The sequence below is a fragment of the Arvicanthis niloticus genome, chromosome 26 (genome assembly GCF_011762505.2).
Source record: "Arvicanthis niloticus isolate mArvNil1 chromosome 26, mArvNil1.pat.X, whole genome shotgun sequence".
Taxonomy (NCBI): Eukaryota; Metazoa; Chordata; class Mammalia; order Rodentia; family Muridae; genus Arvicanthis; species Arvicanthis niloticus.
In genome coordinates this window covers 26,047,898-26,068,150 of record NC_133434.1, presented here as the reverse complement: position 1 = coordinate 26,068,150, position 20,253 = coordinate 26,047,898, and the positions used below count along the sequence as shown (strand labels likewise).

Sequence of the window (20,253 nt, the reverse complement as noted above, 5' to 3'; positions counted from 1 at the left end):
CCTTACAAGGAAGCGTAAGTGACAAAGAGAAGGGGCAGCATTTGTAGGTTGTGGTTTGTGTGTATATGTTGTTCAGTTGTGCAGTTGCCAAAAATTAGCAGTTCTATTTATATCTTTGGTTTATTTTCTCAGCTAAAATTTATCAGGCTGACTTCTTTGCAGTTATTTCAGAAGGGTTGGATTAGTGGAATTTTTTTTTCTTATTACCACTGTATTATAGAAAGTTAAACTATTTAAATTTCAGAGACTATTATAAACATCCTCCCTTTCTGTCCCATTTATCTGCTTAAAATCTACTGAATGATAGATTGACATGTCTTGTACATAGTCAACCTAATTTAACAGCTGACATGAAAATCAATTCGAGTAGATAGCAAATCTACTTTAGCCATCTTGAAATGATAACTCGAAAGGGATAAAACTTGTAAATTTCCATTCTAAAAAACCAACACAGCGTAGCTTACAGTCTTTCATATAAAACTGAATTTATTTTTTGTGTTTGACTTCAAGTTAATATTTGTGCATTTTGATGTCAAAGAATAAGACACTGTAGCAGAGGGAAATACAGCCAATGGATTTAGCACATTCAGTATTTAGATTTACTTTGAGCCCAAAGAAACACACACACACACACACACACACACACACACACACACACACACACAAGAAAAAGTTAAAGCCAAGTATGGTGCCATACTCCTGTGGTGCCATATTCTCACTTAGGAAACGGAGGCAGAGGGATTATACACTCAAGGCAAATTTAGGATACATAGAGCCAGGTTAGCTGTGTCATAGAGCAAGAGCAAGACCCTATTTCATGAAACCAAAATGAAAAAGAAAAAAAGAATGTTAACTTAATTTAACTATATATTGATATTAGAAGACAAACAGCATTTTGGAAATAGTTCTCCCCACCACAGAGAGCAAGAGTATATGTTTCCTTCCTTTGTGTGTGTTATTGAGGCAGGGTCTCCATGTCTTGCATTGGAGGATTGAAGCTGGAAATGTAGACAAGGCTGACCTCCAGTGTCTGCTGTTGGCCTTGAACTGTAGCATTATCCTGCTGCCACCCCTTCAGAGCTGTGACTGCAGGTGTGCACCACCAACTCAACCACTTCCTAAACTGAGAATGGCCTGATTTTAGAAATGTGGGGAGAGAACAGCTTGGTAAGTGGGAAGAAGACTGCTTGGAGGTCAGAGTCTGGGTTCCTGTCTATAGCCTACACTTATTTTTATTGATTAAAGTATATGACATAGATAATCACAGCTCCCAAATTTTACAGCTCCCAAATTTTATAGATAAGGGAAATACTACATATTCTGACTTGGATTTATTAAGAAATTGACTGATAACAATTTGGTGGTCAAAATAAACTTTCTATGTGATTTTCTAAGTTGAAAAGCTTCATAATAGACTATAAAGTCTATATATATATATATATCTTAGTATTCAAAGTATTTTAAGCCTTATACTCAAGCATTTCAATATGAATTAACCACATAAGTAGATTTGGCAAAGTGTACAAGGTCATATTTGGCTTTCTGTTATTTTAGGTATACTAAAATTATATTTCTCCAAATGGAAAAATTATGAATTAGTATAGAATCAAATTAGGTAAAGGAAAATAATTTCATTGAAAAGTATTTAAATCATATTTTGAAAACACTTCTTAAAGGAAAACTTGTTTCAGGTCCTATACATACTGTATAATTGAAACCTGTAGCTAAAATAATACTAAAAAGGTCAAGGGCAAATTTTCTTTTGTTGTTTATATTTAATTTTCAACCTGTATACCAACATATATAATATTTTTAATACCCACATTAAAAGTAAAATTAAAATAAATAAAACCCATAAAGCTTTGAGCCTAGCATGGTGGTATCACCCTAGCAATTTGGAAGGTGATGGCAGGCGTCATGAGCTCATGGTCAGCTTTCCGCTTTGTAAGTCAGCTGGTTGTGACGAGGATGCCAATTTCCGGGGCCTTTTCTCTTGGGAGAGAAAGTGGGCTGTAAAAGACTATGGGGAGAACCTGTGACCCTTGTAAACACCAGGTCCATTTACTGAGTCATGAAGTACCCACTCAGTGGCTTTGCTTCAGGCATTTTCTTGTAATGATTATTTGGAACCAGATACTGACTTTATTGATTGTTAAATAAGCATCATTCACACTAAAGATGGCAGTAACTTCAGAGTCTTGCCACTTCTGTGGGTCAGTCTCACCTGACCTTGTAATGTTCCAGGGATTTTCTCTATGGTAGGTGTATTGTTTGCTGTAGTTTCTGCTAACTGATGACTCCACTTGAAGCATATTATGGTACTGTAACCTCAGTCATACATGGTATAGTAGAAAAAGCATTGACTTTTAGAATCAAGGACATAGGTTAAGAAGCCTATCTCTTGAGAGTAGAGAGGGGTTGGAGGTGGTGGATGAATGGGGAGAGGGTAGCCAAAGGGTATGAAGTTTCCTCTGGGGATCTAATTCCAGGATGATAATGGTGACTGTAATTAATATTAGGTTAGATACTTGAACGGTGTTGAGAGTACATTTAAAAAAAAAATCTTTTTCAGTGCTAGGAATCAAGCCCAGAGCTTTGCATGTGTAGGCAACTGTCTATGCCTGAGTTATTCCTCTGGCCCCAAGAGAGTGAATCTTAAGTAGTCCATCTCTGAAGAAAAGAAGGGAAACATGGTGGTATGAGGTGGTAAGCATGCTAACAGTAGTGTGTGTGTACACCAAGGTGTTTGCACGTAAACAACTTATTCTTCAAAAATACCTTAATAAAGCTAGGAAGAAAAAGCCTGCCTAGTAAAGGTGGCTGTAAGTTCAGATAGCTCAGTAAACCTGCCTAAGTCTGCTTTCTCTTATACAATGGGAAGTTTCTTTCTTGTAGAGTTATTGAAAGTCAGTAAAATAATAATCAACAGCATGAGTGCTGACGTGTCACCAACAACACATTTGTATGATTGGCATACAGTTTTGAATCCTGGTCACCCTTGAAACAGTCTCAGTACAAGGTGTTATCCTGATGGGAAAATCATGCATGGGACAGAATTTCAGCTCTAAAGTGAGACTGAGTCCAATTTCCATTCATGTAAAATGTAGTTTAGCCACAACCCTGCTTGACAGTTTGGTCGTAGAAGCATAGAGCTGCTTGAGAAAAGAGCCACAGATAGTTGTCTCTGCAGTTTTGGATCTTCTTCCAAAAAGAAGTCTTAAACACAACTTGGCAAACAGAAGAAATAGTTTGGCTTTTTAAAATGAACAGCAGGGGGATGAAATATTAGCAGTGTTAATGCGTAGGAGGCTTGCAATAATTAGAAAATATGATTCAGTCAACCTGTTCCTGAAAGATACATTTGTTATTTGCTGAGATAAATTCATTTCTAGCCTCACCTGGCGTGGAGCCTGTTTCTGTTTAGCTGTAACAGTTGCTGCTTAGCTCTGCCTCCAGACTGTTGAGTAAAGAGCTGAGAAGTAAATGCTCTGCTGCAAAGCTCCTGTCTCAGGCAGAGTGGCATAACATTGACTGTACTTATTTAATGAGAACTACTTGTACAGTGTGTTTTAATTTTTTTTTTTTTTTTTTGCTTTGGCAAAGTGTAGTTTTTCCATGTTCCTTCCCCAACTGTCTAGAAAGGGAGATTGTTGGTAGAAAAGAAATTTAAAACTTGATTAAACTTTAGAGTAGAAACAATACTGTGTTAGTTTTCTGTTCTGAATGCTCTAGATATAACCAATCTTGCTCATATCCATATTTCCGATTAATAAAAAGTAAATGTTTAAATCTCTTCATTCTCCATTGTTTAAAGTAAGGCAGATCTGAAGTTGCTCCATGTAGAACTCTGTCCCAGTTCCAGAGAAAAGACAATTCATGAGTTCATGTTATAAACTAATTTAATTTCAGCTTCACACACACACACACACACACACACACACACACACTGTTAAGAATTTGCATCAGAGTTTATCCCAGCTTCCTTCCAGCACCATTTAGGAATTTAGACAAAAATTCTAACTCAACTGGCTAATATGTTCATAGCCATCCCTTTAGGATTTACCCCACATGTTGTGATACACTCTGACATTTTTTGTGTTTTATTTCAGATATTTTTTTAAATTTCCATGTTAATTTTTTGATACTTTAGGTCCTTATTTTGAGGGCATAATGTTTTAAGGATAAAATTCTTTAGATTCCACTGGACACTGTGTGTGTGTGTGTGTGTGTGTGTATTCCATCTCTAAAGAAGGGAAACATGGTATGAGGTGGCAGTAAGTATGCTAGCCAGCTGCTTGCATATATACAAGCTATATATATAACTAGGAAATGAAATTTACTAGTTGGAGAATTGCTTTTTAGAGTATACTTCCTGTAGTAAGACAGAATTTTTATCCACCTTTGGCTTTCCCACAGTGGTCCATGTCACCAGAATTCCGGTGTATAACCTGCTATATGACTGGCCTCACTTTTTGGAACCAAATAACAGCCATCAGTTCTGTCTCTAGACCACACCCCACAGTGTGCTAGCAGAGCTTATGAAAAGCTCTTCCTTAGTTTGTTCTGTTATTATTTTAGATTTGTAAGGTTTTGCCACTGGAAATGAGGTTAGTCTAAATTGAGATTATATTATTAAAATTAGTCTCAGCTGTTTCCTTTTACCATAACATGACTCGACTGACTAGAAATTTTAAACATGTGGCTTACAAGGTATCTATATTGAATATCTCTGTTTTAGACTTAATAGTGTTAGGCTACAATCAGTATTGTAAGCAGGAGACAGCTTTCCCTTTAGCCTCTGCACTCTGCTTCCCTGGAGAAGCTGGGCTCAGATTACATCCCTTAGAGTTCCAGCTTGAGATCTGAGTCAATGATATTCATGCTTCCTACAGAGACCAAACCTGACTGACCATTGAACTCATCAGGGTCCTGAGATTCCTGTGGAAGTACTAAGTGAGGCCTCCCTCCTTCAGTTGAGTTAGAACTCTGAAAGTTGTCTGTTGCTTTGAAGGACTAAGAAAGTAGGATCAGATAGACTGCAAAAGGGTAAAACACTGTGGTGCCCCTCCACCCCATCTACTTCCTGATCGGAAAGGCCTTTATATTTCTCAGTGGACAGCCAAGAACTGAGTTGATAAAAGAGACCAGAACTGTCATTCTTTTTTTGCCCCTTTCCTTTATTATGAGTTTGCTTAAGCTGTGTTGTTAGACTGTACACTTCTTGAGGTCAAGGGCAAAGAACTTGAAAGCTTTATATTATTTGTGAGGTTCAACAACAACATCAATAGGAAAACCAGCCAACCAAGCTGGGAAGATCACTGAGTTGTAGTGTGCTTGCTATGCAATCATGAGGACCTGATTTCAAGTCCCAGTGTATATGTAAAGACCCCATGGGACTTCCTTTAAGTTGTTCGTCAGGGGAATGTCCCACCCCAACACACAAACAGTTCAAGCTATTACCACTGTTCTTGGTTACCCAACAGAACTTGATGGTATAACCCTTATGTGGAAGATGTGACATACTTGGGTCACAGAACATGGAGAAATCAAGGTAGTACTAATCTGGAAGCTTCTTCCCTACTGGCTAGCTTTTATAATGTCAGAGGGTGCTATACAAGGTTGACAGGAGAAAACTCATCAACAGTCTTATCTAGAGAGCTATCCTAATGATTGGCCTGGCAAGATACACACATTGGTACAGTAGTGTCATGAATATCATGGAGTGAGAGGAGGGGTTGGTTAATCAACCACTTTAAGGCCCACTCCATAGGACACAGCTCATGCCCTGATACTGTAATCTGGGTCAAGAACCCATGGGAGGTCATAGGTCCTGGAGGTAAATCTACTACTATTATTACTGAATGGATGTCATATCTAATTGTTTCTAAATACTCATAGATTAGTACCTCTCTCAACCCTAATCAAAAAAACTTTTTGCAGTGGATAGTGGTTAAGACAGAGACAGAAACAGCTCCAAATGCAGAGAATAAATGACTGTGGATCTGTGTCATACCTCCTACCCTCAGGGCTCAGAGAACATCACAGAAAATGGGGCAAAAGGATTTCAAGAGGCAGAGCTTGGGGAGGACAGCTGCCAGTGTCTTCTGGACATGATGAGGCTGTTTTCATGAATCCACAGTGGCTGTGCTTTCTTACACAAGATCTGGACAAGATCAAGCCACTTGGGATTTCAGTATGGATGGGGAGGGGTCCCCACCTGTACCTGAGGAGCTGTTGGTAGTTGAGTACTCTTCAAGGATGAGGTCTCTGAGAGGCTACCCAGGCTCCAGTAAGTAGATGGTCCTTTAAGGCAGTACTTACTGTGACTTACTGTGTGTGTGTGTTTTTTTTTTAAAGGAGAACGTGTGGGAGGGGGCATGATGTGATCAAAATACATTCTGTGATAATATGAGGTACCCAAGGGATAAATTTAAAATATATATGTAATACAAAATAACCCACACCCATAATGCCAGTGCAGAGAAGGTAGAGATGGGGTGATCCCTGAGGCTTGCTGTCTACCCAGCCTAGCTAAATTAAAATCTAGCTCCAGGTTCAGTGAAAGAACTTGTCTCAAAAAATAAAGGGGAAGAAGATTGAAGAAAACTCTCAGTACTGACCTCTGGCCAGAGGCTGTATACATATAAAGTAGAAAGAAAGAAAGAAAAAGACCACCTAACCATCACCGTTGAACTTTTTCCTGATCATTTACGTGTTTTGATATTTATATCACAGAGGATTTGGGCTACCTCACTTCATTCAACGCCTTTGAATTATAAAAGTATCCTTTTCTCAAGTTCCTGTGCTGCCATCTGTTGGAAAGCTATTGTAATAAAAGTGTACACTAATAGTGACTGGCATAAATGTTTGCTCAGTGTACAACCTGTTTAATTGTACAAAGTAGTCCTAAGGCCACCTTAGAGTACTCCACCCAGGCCCACCAGTGAAGTTAGGAGTTTAAGGTTTGAACAGATTCCAGACTGTGAAAGATGGTGCATCTGTGTACCTTGGGAAACCAGATATTTTGCTAAAGACTGAACCCTCAACAATAATCTTAAGAAGTAGGGATTTTTACAATCCCAGTTTTAAGACAAGCAAGTGGCAGGGGCATAGAGAAGTTAAGTAACTGATTTGAATCTGAACAGTCACAGGAGCTGGGGTTATTAACTCTTCTGCTCTTCTGCTCCTCTGTGCTTGTCTGTAAGCAGCATCTGAGACTTGGTGTTTGGCATTTCATTGAGACATCTCAGCCCTTGAGTTCTGTAAGCATAGGGTTTTTATTTTGTTTTTTAGTTTAACATTTGGGGAACATAAAAGTATTAGAGCTTTCTTTGGGGAAGGCTTATTGGTGCCATCTCTCTTCCATATCACTTTGATCCTTCTCCTATCCCATAGCTTTATAACTTCCCAACATAGTAACCAACCCATACTGCCACCAGCCATGTGGTGAGTCTGTTTTTCTGTTGCTGCTCTTTCTATCTGTCCTCCCTTCTCTCCCTTCTCTCCCTTCTCTCCCTCCTTCCCTCCTTCCTCTTTTCTTTTCTCTTTCTACATTTACTAAAGCCCCTAGGATTAGCTTCAGGATGCCCCCTCCTCCTTCCAGGATGTTTCTGTCTCTCACCCCACCTCTTTTTGAACCTTAATTGCTGTTCTCCCTCCAACATCTTCTCTCATTTTCTCTCCCAGTTATTTTACTGATTTAGAAGGAAAGTGCCTCAGGGCAGGGATTGCCTTGTGTTGTGAAGCAGTCAGTATCTGAAGTGCTCCATAAATTAGCATCTGTAGAGTTTTGTACATACTAATTATTATTATTGAAACACAGAAAAATGCTTTCTGAAGCCTGAGGAAGCATCTTTGGATATTAGTCTAATTGCCTGAACATGTTTTTTAAAAGGAAGAAGAAAGCTTCTTTTCCTGCCTGAGAGCCACAGGACTCAGCACAGCAGCCTGAAGCCCAGCTCCTCCTGAGCTCCTATTTCAGTATTATTTTTACTCAAAAAAACAGGTTTCAAGACAACAGAATGAAGTCCCATTGGTCACATGAATCCATTAGGTTGTTGATCATAGGAAGTCATTTTGTAACCTGAAGCACCTGCCTTGAGTTGGCTTTGGCCGAAATTCTGTTGTCTCCTTGGTACATGTATGGTAAAAGGCCATTTTATGGGATGCAGAAGTTGAAAGTAAACTTATGGTATGCTTGTATTTACTGCCAGAATGAACTAACATTTTTATTAGCATTTCATGCTACAAATGGAGCTTTTAAGATACGTTGAATTTTTATTTGTACGTCAAAAATTGAACTATTGATCCATTCCAATGCTTGCTTTGAGAGTCTACATAGAAGAGTGATCAGGAAGAGTGACTAGTGAGACACTTTCTGTCTGAATAATTTGCTTTAACATCATTACATCAGCTGGGTGTGGTAACACATGCTGCAATCCAGCTGTGCAAGTACTGGTGTATTCAGGACAGAACATATGTTAGCTGTTCACTCTCATTTTCTGTAGTAGACTTGTCATCCCAAAATACAAAATCTTTAAAGCAAATTGCTTTTGCTGTCTGCAGGCTTGAGGAAAGGAGGCAAACCTCCTGTGTTACACTGACAGTACTTTTTTTTTTTTTAAAACAACTGATAGTAATTGTCTCTTTATAAGAATAACTTGGGGCAAGACTAGTACAGCTGTCTCAGAAAACAAGCTTAGCTCCTTTAAACTTGATGAACTCACTGGAGACAAGATTACTTCCAAGTTACACCGAGGCACTGTGCTAAAAGCACTTGGGCACTTTAGGCTCTTAAAAAGAAGGCTCATGGTTATGCTAACAACATGCTAGAGGGGGCTGCAGCAGAGTTGGAGATCTCTCTGCCTATGATGTTCAGTTCTGGTTACTCTTGAGAGTGTCCTGGTGCTCCTGGAAAAGCACCGTAGACTGAGACCCCAGGAGAGAAAATGACCTACACATGCCCATATATGCCTGGGTATTAGGAAGTATACCACTGAAGGACTGGGTTACTCCTGTATCCCAGCTGAATGGTTTTTGATACAGTGAGCAGTTGTTAGATTAGATCATAAGCAATAGAAATACGAGGTGAGACCACCTGACACTGCCAGTGGCTTTGAAGTGTTTGCCTTGTAATAAAGTGAGGATGTCACTCACCTCAAAGTAGTGACATTCTGGTTACGTGGTCAGTGCCGCTCCCGCCCAAGCCAGGGCACGCCAGGTTATGGGTGGGAAAAGGTTCTCAGTTGAAGTTTTAACTGTGCTTAGTAGACAAAATAGAGCAGCTAAGCTCTTGTAATTAAGGGCTTGTTAAATCACTCTTCTATGATGATAGTTTAATTTTCAAACATTGGTACTTTAAAATATTTTTAGATAAGGGGATAGAACAGTAGTTGACTATGATTTTCTTGTAATTATTGGGGGCAGAGGGTCAGGAAGAAGTGCAAATACCATCTTTACTCAGAAACTCCTGTGTGAGAGCCTTTGTGTTGTGTTCTGGAAAGCTTCACCCAGTACTTATAAGAAGTTTGTTGTGTGCCTGTCCACGCCTCTCCATCCAACACAGGCATACTTAGAACCTCTTGACACTAATTTATATTTCTGGCCTTTATAAATAGGAAGTTTAATAAGTAGTTCCTAATTACCATTTTTACAAATATCCTTTTGTGAGAAGGCAAACAAGCAAAAAATCTATTTTAATACATTTGAATGTGTTTTATATGTTAATATACAATGTGTTCATGCTGCAAATGGGTAGATACAACATATGTGAGTTGCATAGTGATACCCAAGTGAGTGCCATAGGTGCCAGCATGAAACTGGGATAGTTGCTGTGAGACACTGAGCAGTGTTTGCTGCACTGTAAATGCCCAGTATATGGATGGATACATGTGTTTTTATACCACCACTACTATAGGAACTCATTTAAAAAAGAACCACAGTACAAAAATTGGAAAAGAAAAGCATGATTTAAGTGGTGCCTGCTGGGTAATTCATTTCACATATCTTTTGCATAAGACTTACGTTGCTAACGGTACACACTTTATAAACTACTATATGGCTGGGGATATAGAGTGCTAACCTAGCACGAACAAAGCCATATTGAACAAAGATCCAATTTCAGCACTTTATAAACCAGGGGCGATGCAGGCCTGTAATACCAGCAATTGGGAAGCAGAGGCTAGAGGATCAGAATTTTAAGGTCATCTTCAGCTAGATAGTGAGTTTGAGACAGCCTAGGATAACTAAGACTCTGCCTCAAAGGTGTTATATAATATAAATGCATATTAATAATGCGGTCTCTTGTTTTAGGAACTTTATATTGCTGTTGGAATATCTGGAGCCATCCAACATTTAGCTGGGATGAAGGACAGCAAGGTAATTCTGTGCTATAAATGGGGTGCTAAGAGGAAAAGCTTTTATGTTTCTGTATACATGTAATTAATGTGTGTACTTGAACACTTCACATTAACATAGAAACTGAGAGACTGAAGTTGCAATCTCCTACCTTAAGTGTACTGTTAGAGTGAAGGGCAGCTCATCACAAGGCACGACTGAACCTAAGCATTGATTACTATGTGCTGGGCCCTGGCTGCCTGTGCCTCAGTTTCTTTGTTTGCCAAATGTGGGTGTTACATGATCACCAGTGTCCATTTCAGCTCTGACACTCTGTGGTAGAAGATGGGAGACTTAAGCTACTTAACAAGATTCTAATCCCTGATTCTTCTTTCTGCTCCACTTGGTGATACCCTTATCAGAACCACCTTCTTCTGGGTTATTAGCAATGTGTGACTGACACATTTTGTGTTAGGGCAGTGATTTTCAACCTATGGGTGGAGACCCTTTTGGGGACTGCATATCAGATATTTACATTATGATTCATAACAGTAGCAAAATTACAGTGATGTGACAACAAAAATAATTCTGTGATTGGGGTCAGCACAACATGAGGAACTGTATTAAAGGGTTGCAGTGTTAGGAAGGGTGAGAACCTCTGGGTTAGAATATCAGGCCATCTTTATACTTTTGTAATTGCTGATGGTGCACTGTGTAGTCAAACACTTGATTTTTAACTCACTACTTGGACTATATTTGGAAATCCTCTGTAATAACTCTGGACATATATTTCAGAGTATGACATATTAACTCATGCATAACAATGTACAGTTTGAATTATGAACTTACCTTTCATGAAGACAGAGCTGGATCTGAAACCTGCATTAATCCATTCAGATGGAAGCTGGATATAAAAGATGATAAAACTTTTAACAGGCTTAAGTTCTAACTTGAAGAAATACATGAACTGTCTCTTTGTAGCTTCTAAATGAATTGGTTCAGATCCAGTCAGATTTCACAGTTGGATGGCAGGTTTCTTTACTGAGCTTGAAAACTGCAGTTCCACTGGGGAAATGTGGCTTACACACTAACATGCACGCACGCACGCGCACACCAAACCTCTCAATACCAGCAGTCTTAAACTACATTTTTACCTAGAATAATTCTCATGTGTCTAGAATATTGCTTCTCCAAAATAAAGGATTACGTGTGGCAAGAAGATGCTGGTGAATATTCCCCTTACCTGGCAACAGGACTAGTTGCTGAGGGAAATCAAACAGACTTGATAGTATATGTCTGAGCAAGCTAGGAACAGCTGAAATGTGGAGACCAGAGCTGGGGAATAATTTGTGTCAATAAATGGTGACATTTCTTCACCCAGTCAACAGATACACAATTAAACGAATAAATGAATAAAAGTTAATCTAGCAGATGTGACAGCATACCCAGCGTACCCTTTCAATTCCACCGCCAGGGAGGCTAGGATAGGACTAGCCTGGTCTATAGCCTTTGACTCAAAAAAAAAAAAAGAAGAAGAAGAAAAAGAAAAAAAGAAAAGAAAAATTTCAACTATTATTGTGACTGTCTCATATGGGCGCCAGTGATTTCTGTTGGTAATTTTGATTAAATTCTAAAATAGAATATTAGAATGGCTTAAATCTGATAATTGAATTATCTATGAGCTACAGTTTTAATTAGCATGATAGCATAATGTGAGATTTGATTATTGTAGCAAATTAGTCAATACACTGAACTATTACTTAGTGATAGTTCAGTAGTATAGTTGAATACAATGTGTCCATTTAAAATAGGAAGAAAGCTTGAATTTACAAGGAGCTATTGAGAGCAAATAAGGCTTTATCATAGCAATTTTACAGTTGATTATCTAAGAATACTATTTCAGGGATCCAGAAAGGTATACCCATCTACTCTTTTTAATATCATTGTGGTTCCTAGCCCACTGTTATGTGCTCTTTCTTTTAAAATAATTTTTATGTAGTAGGATGAAAAGCTTTCAGATGATTAAACTGTCAAATGTTTGACTAGGTGGCCTCCAAGAGAATCGTTAACCATCATCAATTAAATAAATCTTAACTTGTAGCTGTGAATCAAGGTACACATTCCCAGAAGAGAAGCGCCTCCATGAAGACTGGGCCTGTGAGGCAGTGCATTTGTCCTTACAAGCTTGGATTTAAGATTCACATGTGAAACCCGTGTATTGTCTCTGAGCCAGCTGTCATCAAAGCTATGCTGAGCACCAACCTCAGTTATTCTAGCATGTTCTACTCTCCCTTTCAGGATCCCTATTAGGGGAATTAGACATGTTCTGAAGCCTTTATTTTAGGTCAGACTACATCAAAATAATACCAGTGTGTTTCTCAAGATAACAATGATAGGTAGTTGGAAATTTCACTTTGCCTCTAGAGAACTGAATTATTATCTACTCTCCATTAAAACAATACTACATTTGAGTCACAACTCTAACTTTACTTATTGCAGTAGTATTCAAAACAACTATGGGAAATACCAAACCATTTCCCGTACTCTGTAAGTAACCACCACAACCGTTCATAGTTAAGAATGCATCTGTAGGAGGAAAAGCTAATCTTTGGTAGTTTTTACAAGAGACTCAGTAACTTGTTTGTTTTATTGCATGTATTTGCCACATACATGAGAACTTTAAATTTTTTTTTAAGTTCTCCTTCAATATCTGGTTGGCAAGACAAATTAGCTTATATTCTCAGAACAGACCCAGGATGATTTTAGAATAATAAATGGAATAGAATATATAGGAAACAAAAGTTGACAAACACTATGATTTGGGGTATAGACTTGTTACTATTTTATCTAAAATCAACCTTTTTTCCCACTTAAGTCAAGAAAGAATTTCAAGGAGATAATAATTTTAAACTCTTTACTCTGAGATAGGCTAAATGGTAGATATTTTACTATAATACAACCCCAAAACTTCTAATACATATATAATATATATACATATGTAATGTTGGCATAGAACTTCCAAATTAGTCTTGATGAATATTTAAATAACATTAGTATATTGTAACAGGAAGCTTAAAACAGAACCACTAAACAGTATGATATGTTTTCTTGATGAAAGTCCAACTCTGTATTTTTCATTTCACAGACAATTGTGGCTATTAACAAAGACCCAGAAGCTCCAATTTTCCAAGTGGCAGATTATGGAATAGTTGCAGATTTATTTAAGGTAAGCTAGTCTTGAGAGGGATTGATGTTACCAACATTGTCATCTAGTGGATTTTTTTCAAGGATGAAAAGAAAGACAAAAATGTGTGCTGTGTGTGTGTACATGCTGTTAATATATTTTATAATTTAAAATATAATTTCCCTGACAACTTAGTGATATTACTATACAACATAGCTTCTTTTAAAGAAATCCAGAAGGTAAAATATCCACAGGGCTCCTGGCATTTCACATACTAAATCAGCACAGTGTAAAGTCACACCATACATAGAACCTAGGGCCACATTTGGCAGATACACTAAAGAAATGACCGTCAAGCTCTTCATTCAGGGATTGCTGAGGACCTGAAGCCTTTTCGGGGGAAGGAGTTGGCAGCACTCCAGTCTAGTATACCTGGTTCAGCAAGAAGGTTTTGTTTACTGAGTTTGAAAGCCTTTTTCATGTGATGGTTTTAAGAAAAACGTGTTTTCCCCCCTTTTAAACACATTATTTGTGAACATTAGTTGATGATCACCTGAAATGTAGTTGGCTACATTTAAAGGTACATAGCTCATGCTTGGCCCAGCCTGGTCATGTTGCCCTGGCCTGTCTGTGCAGAATCCCTCATATAGAAGTTGACACTGAAAGTAGCATTCAGCCCTAGGAGAAACAGGTCTGCTGGAATAGGAATCTCCGACATGGAACTACCTTGAGGGAATGCAGGCACATTGGAAAGTCTGAAGCCTGAGCATAGAGACGGCATAGTTCTCAGCAAGAGGACTGACTCAGGGCAGTGAAGAATGGATGGAGACCCTTTAACTACTCAGTGACACTCCTGTTGGCTTAGACTGCATGGGAAAATGAGGAGGCTGCTCTCTCATTCAACATAAGTCATCCTTCCACTCAGGGGGTCCTCTAAAGAGCCTAGGACTTGTCTTGGGAAGAATATAACCTTACTTCAGTGATGCTGAGGTTCTGTGTCAAGAAGAGTGTGTGTAGTCAGCTGCTCCTTTCTGACCTAGGTGTGTAACTGTTGGGGAATTGTTTAGCCACTGAGAAGTCTTGGTGAGAGAAGTTGGTGTGAAAAGAAGGAAAGAAGGAAGGTGTGTGTGTGTGTGCGCGCGCGTGCGTGCATAAGTGTTTATGGATTAAAGTCAGAGTCTTACAAATGCTAGGCAACTGTTCTATCACTGAGCTGTATTCCCAGTCTTGCAAAAGAGAAAATGTGTCTCTTTACAGCTTATCCCTTCACAAGTTTTGAATTGGACACAAAGTGCAGTTACTATGATGTACCAAGAGCTTTAGTTCAGATTCTGTCCTGTCTTGAGACTAGATTATCTCGGCTTAATCAGTCTTGCTGAATGTTACCTTCATCATAAGTTTTGTAATTATTATACTGCCCACCTTAAAGAAGGCAGTAAAAATTGCAATTATACTGTATCTACTACAGTCTATAATAAATATTAGCCTGTTTTTATTTTCTTCTATTCAAATATAATAGCTGTTCAAAGTAATTGGTAAATATTATAAAAGGTATTAGAATGACCTGACCTCTTTTAATATAATTGTTTTACTAATATAAAAAAAAATCTCATACTGAAAAGTTTACCCTTTTAAAACATAGCATTCAGGGCTGAAGAGATGGCTCAGCACATACTGCTCTTGTGAAGGATCTAGCTTTGGTTCCCAACATTCACACCAGGCAGCTTACAACCATTAGAACTCCAGTTCCAGAGGATCCAGCACTCATGTCTGGCCTGTGTGAGCACCTGCATTCACACACATAGACCTCCACAGACATGCAATTTAGATAGCTTTTAGTATCTTTAAAATGTATAATTAGGGCCAGCAAGATGCCTTAACAGGTAAAGGCACTTGCTGCCATACCACACCTGACAAGCTGATCTCTAGGATTCAGATGGTAGAATGAGAGAACATGTGTTATTCCTGCCCTACAAAGTTATCATCACTGCATACATAAATATGCATGCACATGCACGCACATACTTATACATCAATAAATGTAGATAAAATACATAATACAGTAGTAGTCTGTTCGTTCTGCTGTAATACTAACCTAATGTTAATATAATTGCTTCCCACTGCAGAGAAGCCCTGTACCCACAATCTCTGTGTGGTACACTCCCCAGATCCACCTCTAGTCCACAGACTTGCCCATCCCAGCCTCTTTGTACTACTGAAATTAATATAGTGATCTTTCTGGCTGTTTTCCCTGAGCTTAAGGTTCAGGTTTCAGCTGTGCCAAAGCACATTTCAGTATTCATTTCTTTCTCTTGACAAACAGCATCTTTAACTGAAATAAGCCACATGTTTGTCCACTTAGTTGTTCTGCTTTTTTGTTATTGTGAATAGTGACACTATGAGCATCAATGTATCGATTTTTTTTATATATACAGACAGGAGTGTGTGTTTGTTTGGAGTTCTTTTTTCAGTTAGGGTTGATGTAGAAGTCTGTGCTCTCACGGCAGCTGTGCCAGCTCACATTCCCACGGAAGGGAGGTGGGGCCTGAGTCTTCCATACATGCACTAGCATGGCACTGCTTGTCTTTCTGATTACACCAGTCCTTGTGGATGTCAGGTGGCATCTTGTGGATTTGATGTGGATTTATTTTCCTGATAGCTGACGATGCTGATGGCTTTCTGTATTCTCATCAGGCATTTACCTATCTTCTCTGTAGAATTGCCTGGTCATATAGTAATTCCTTTTTAGCTTTTTAAAGACCTTCTAGACTGCTTTCACAGAGAATGCACTGTCTCACGTTCTTGCTGGGAATGTATAAGGCTTTTCCCACAGCCTCAGCAACACTTAGTGTTTTCTGTTTTTTTAATTAGAGCCGTCCAAGGGATGAAGTAGTGCCTCAGTTATAGTCTTAATTTATAGTTCATCAGTAACTAATGATGTTAAGGAGATTGAAGCACATGATGCTTATTGAACATTTCTACCCAAGCCCCTCCCCCCTTCCTTCCTTTTTTTCTCTTTTTTTTTTTTCAGTGCTAGAGGTGGAAACCAGGGCTCCATGCATTTTAGGCAAGTGCTCCACTTGGGATGCTGAGCTATATCCAAAGTCTTTGGCTAGGCTGCTTGTCTTTCTCTTGGCTTAGAGAGGACGTTCTTGCATCTCAATACAAAGCTCTTATCAGATATCTGATTTCCAAATATTTCTTCCCAGTGAGGAAGGTTTTGTTGTTTTATTTTGCTTTGGTTGGTTGGCTTTTGACAATGTCTCACTTTGTTGTCCTGTCTAGCCTGCAACTCACTACTTAAATCAGGCTGGGCACAGAGATCTACCTGCCTCTGCCTCCCAAGTGCTGGGGTCAAAGGTAGTATCAGTATGTCCAACTTTAACTTTTTGATAATATCAGATATACAAATGTTCTTAATTTTGGTGAAGTCCAGCCTCTTTATTGTCTCCTTTCATTACTTGGGGTTTGTTATTATTGGGATATTGCTTGTATATGGGACTCAATGGCCAACCTAAAGTAATGAAGATTTACTTTCAGGCTTTCTTCTAACAGCTTCATGGTTATAGTCATCCTTTTTGAGTACATTTTTGTGTGTGGTGTGTGATAGGGACCCTCCTTTGTCTTTTTTTATGTGGATATCTGTTTATTCTGCACCATGTATTGAAGAGACCATAGTGTCCCCGTGGGTGGACTTGGTATGCCCTGTCTTCCCACTACAACCACTGTGCTCTCTGCTCCCTAACCTGCAGTATTTACTTCTTCTGGCTCCCCTCTCTCCCTTCTTCCTTGCCCCCTCATCAACCAAACTTCGTTTCTCCTCTAGGATGATGTCCTAAATTTTCCTTTGCTACATTGGTCTCGTCTTTCTTAAGAATTCCTGAATTTGTAGCACGTAACACTGTTGTCTTATTCTCCTACATTCTGTTATAAGATGACCACATTTAGAGTATTATCTCTAGTAATAAAATTGCTCAACAAACTCAATATGCAGTTGGTTGACTTTTAGAATAACCATGGAGCTGAACAGCCATCACTCAGTACAGTACATTTCAGCACACTGAAGAGAGATCACTTACCCAGAAACATCTCCACTCTCCCAAGTCTAAAGGGGAACATGTTCATCATATGTTTATGGAAGTAGATTGCCTTCCTTTTAAATTCAAGTCTCCTTTGATATGTCCTTCCTAAGTAGAGCTAGATACCTCTGCAGTATCTAAAGGAAAAAAAAAAAAAAAAAAGAATCCAGGTCCTTCAGTCTTCACACCTAGCATTTTCCCTAAAGGATTATATAAAATCCTTGTAAAGTCTGTTATTGATTTAAATTATTTTAAGACTAATAAATGATGGCAGGAGAAAATCCTCTTGACTCTGTTGTGGGGAGTGTGGAGAGGGGAATTCTGGAGGGTAGTTTTGTTTTGTTATAAATGTTTGACCTCCTGGGGAAAGATGGGCTATGGCATATTTTTCATGAAACATGCTGGGCTCCAGGAGCATGTCAACCCTGTGACTGGCATGAGCTCATGGTCCCTCCACTGAGGAAAGCCAGGGGAAGTAGTGCCAGCACTTAGTGCTGCCCTGAGCAAATGCTTGCTGGCTCCATGGTAAACACAGGCCTTTTAATAGGCTGGAGACAAAGTGACATTCGGAAGAAACAACATGTCGACAATTTCCTTAATAAATTTTGTAGGAACACATTATTTCCACCTGGTGGAAATGTAGCTCTCTTAAATAATTGAGAGGCTGCATTCATCAATGTAACGGTCAACGAGGATCTCTGTGAGCTAGGGCAGCCCACAGCCCTTTGCAGGACTGGGTAATTGATATTTTACACAAGTGGCCCAGCTAGTGTTCAGAATGTGTGTGTGTGTCATCCTGCAGTCCCACTCTGCTTGCAGCTGTCCAAGCAGTGAAAGACCATCAGACTCTAGCTGCAGCCACTGTCCTGACAAGACAGGGCTGCAGTTAGCTGTTTAGAATGGGCATTAGCACAGAACCTGGATTCTAGTGAAGAGCAATGTCACTGCATGTTCAGTTCATTTCAATGTGCCCTCTGATAGTAACACATGGTGAAAAAGCCAGCAAAATGTTTGTGAAGTGTGCAGTGAAGAATGAGAGAGAGGTGCTCGAGGATGTGGCAGTTGTAATGATACTGCAGACTTGAAGGAAAGTGAGATTCACAGAGAAGGAAGGAAGGATACTGGAAACACAGAAGTAAGAAGGAATGATACTGGGGATACAGAGGAAAGAAGGAAGGATGCTGGGAATACAGAGCTAAGGAGGAAGGATGCTGGGATACAGAGGAAAGGAGGAAGGATTCTGGGATACAGAGGAAAGGAGGAAGGATTCTGGGATACAGAGGAAAGGAGGAAGGATGCTGGGATACAGAGGAAAGGAGGAAGGATTCTGGGATACAGAGGAAAGGAGGAAGGATTCTGGGATACAGAGGAAAGGAGGAAGAATGCTGGGATACAGAGGAAAGGAGGAAGGATGCTGAGATACAGAGGAAAGGAGGAAGGATGCTGGGATACAGAGGAAAGGAGGAAGGATGCTGGGATACAGAGGTAAGAAGGTCTCCCTGCTCTGAGCCCTGGAGAGAAAACCAGTCACCTGCTAAGAATTTCCAGTGATGTCTGGGCAGAAGTTGGCTCTAATCCCCAACAGCCTGTGTTCCTCATGCTCTCCTCGCGGAGGGTTTGCCATCCATGTAGGGGAGAGAGTAAGTGAGCAGGGAATACGTGTGCTTGGATGGCACTTGCTGCCGAGCAGAGATCTGCCACCCTTTAGCCTATGGCCTCCCCACAGCTAATGGCCCTATCTCAGGGAGGGCTCAAGAAGCTTAACTACTGTTTTGGTTTCTTTGTTTGTTTTGCAGGTGGTTCCTGAAATGACAGAAATACTGAAGAAAAAATAAGTCAAAATCATATCTTAAGGAAACTGTCAAAAGTATTCAGCTGAAATCATAGAAATTCATAATCCGAAGAAACGGAAGCACGCCGACAGCAGCGGGGCACCTTTTGTGAATCAGTCATTATAGTCCTTTCTAATTTTTTGTGGTTACAATTATTTTTTGACATTTTCTAATTCTGAAATAAAAAATATAATAAAGTTTTGTCATCCTTTAAAATTACTATCAGAAACATGCCTAGCTTCTTAATTAAAGAACAAATTGAAGAAAGGGAATAAAATCCAGTTCTAGGCAGGTGTGGTGGCATTCACCTTTAATTCTAGCACCCGGAGACAAATGGATCTTTGTGAACTCCAAACTTTTACATAGCAAGTTCCTGTACAAACAGGATAGCATAGTTAGGTCTGTCTCGGGTCTCACCACCATAATCATCACCATCACCACCATCACTCTTCACTTGTCTTATTCATGGGTGTCGTTTATTTTAGGCAAGATTGTAAGCATGGAAATCCTCATAGCCTGGTCACTCTAATAAAATTGTTGAATGCCATATCCCAAAAGATAGAGTCTGGCTTGGCAAATTCAGAGCTACAAAAGCTTGACCTCAAAGTGTGAATGTTCCAGAAACAGTCTAGTCTTCAGAAAAACAGCTAATGTGACAAAAAACCTGACTTGAGCCTGACCATGCTGGAAGTATTTGGCTGGTTTAACTTAATTTTTGGTTTGTGCCTGCAGAGTATGTGGAGTGGAGTGGGAGGGGCAACTCTGAGACAGTAACTTCTTACGCAGATAGTCTGGTACTACTATGGATGTCTGACATTCTGCT

The 20,253-nt window shown here is 39.3% G+C and overlaps 1 protein-coding gene across 2 annotated transcripts in view; it reads left to right on the top strand.

Moving 5' to 3' along the window:
* Positions 1 to 19,649, top strand: part of Etfa (electron transfer flavoprotein subunit alpha) — a 55,519-nt gene extending 35,870 nt beyond the window's left edge. For both annotated transcript variants that reach the window (XM_076925316.1, XM_076925317.1), the window contains 3 exons: positions 10,312 to 10,377; positions 13,481 to 13,561; positions 19,395 to 19,649. In XM_076925316.1, coding sequence (XP_076781431.1) covers positions 10,312 to 10,377; positions 13,481 to 13,561; positions 19,395 to 19,433 — 186 coding nt within the window. In that variant the 3' untranslated portion in view covers positions 19,434 to 19,649. The remainder of the gene's footprint in view (positions 1 to 10,311; positions 10,378 to 13,480; positions 13,562 to 19,394) is intronic.
* Positions 19,650 to 20,253: the final 604 nt, after the last annotated feature.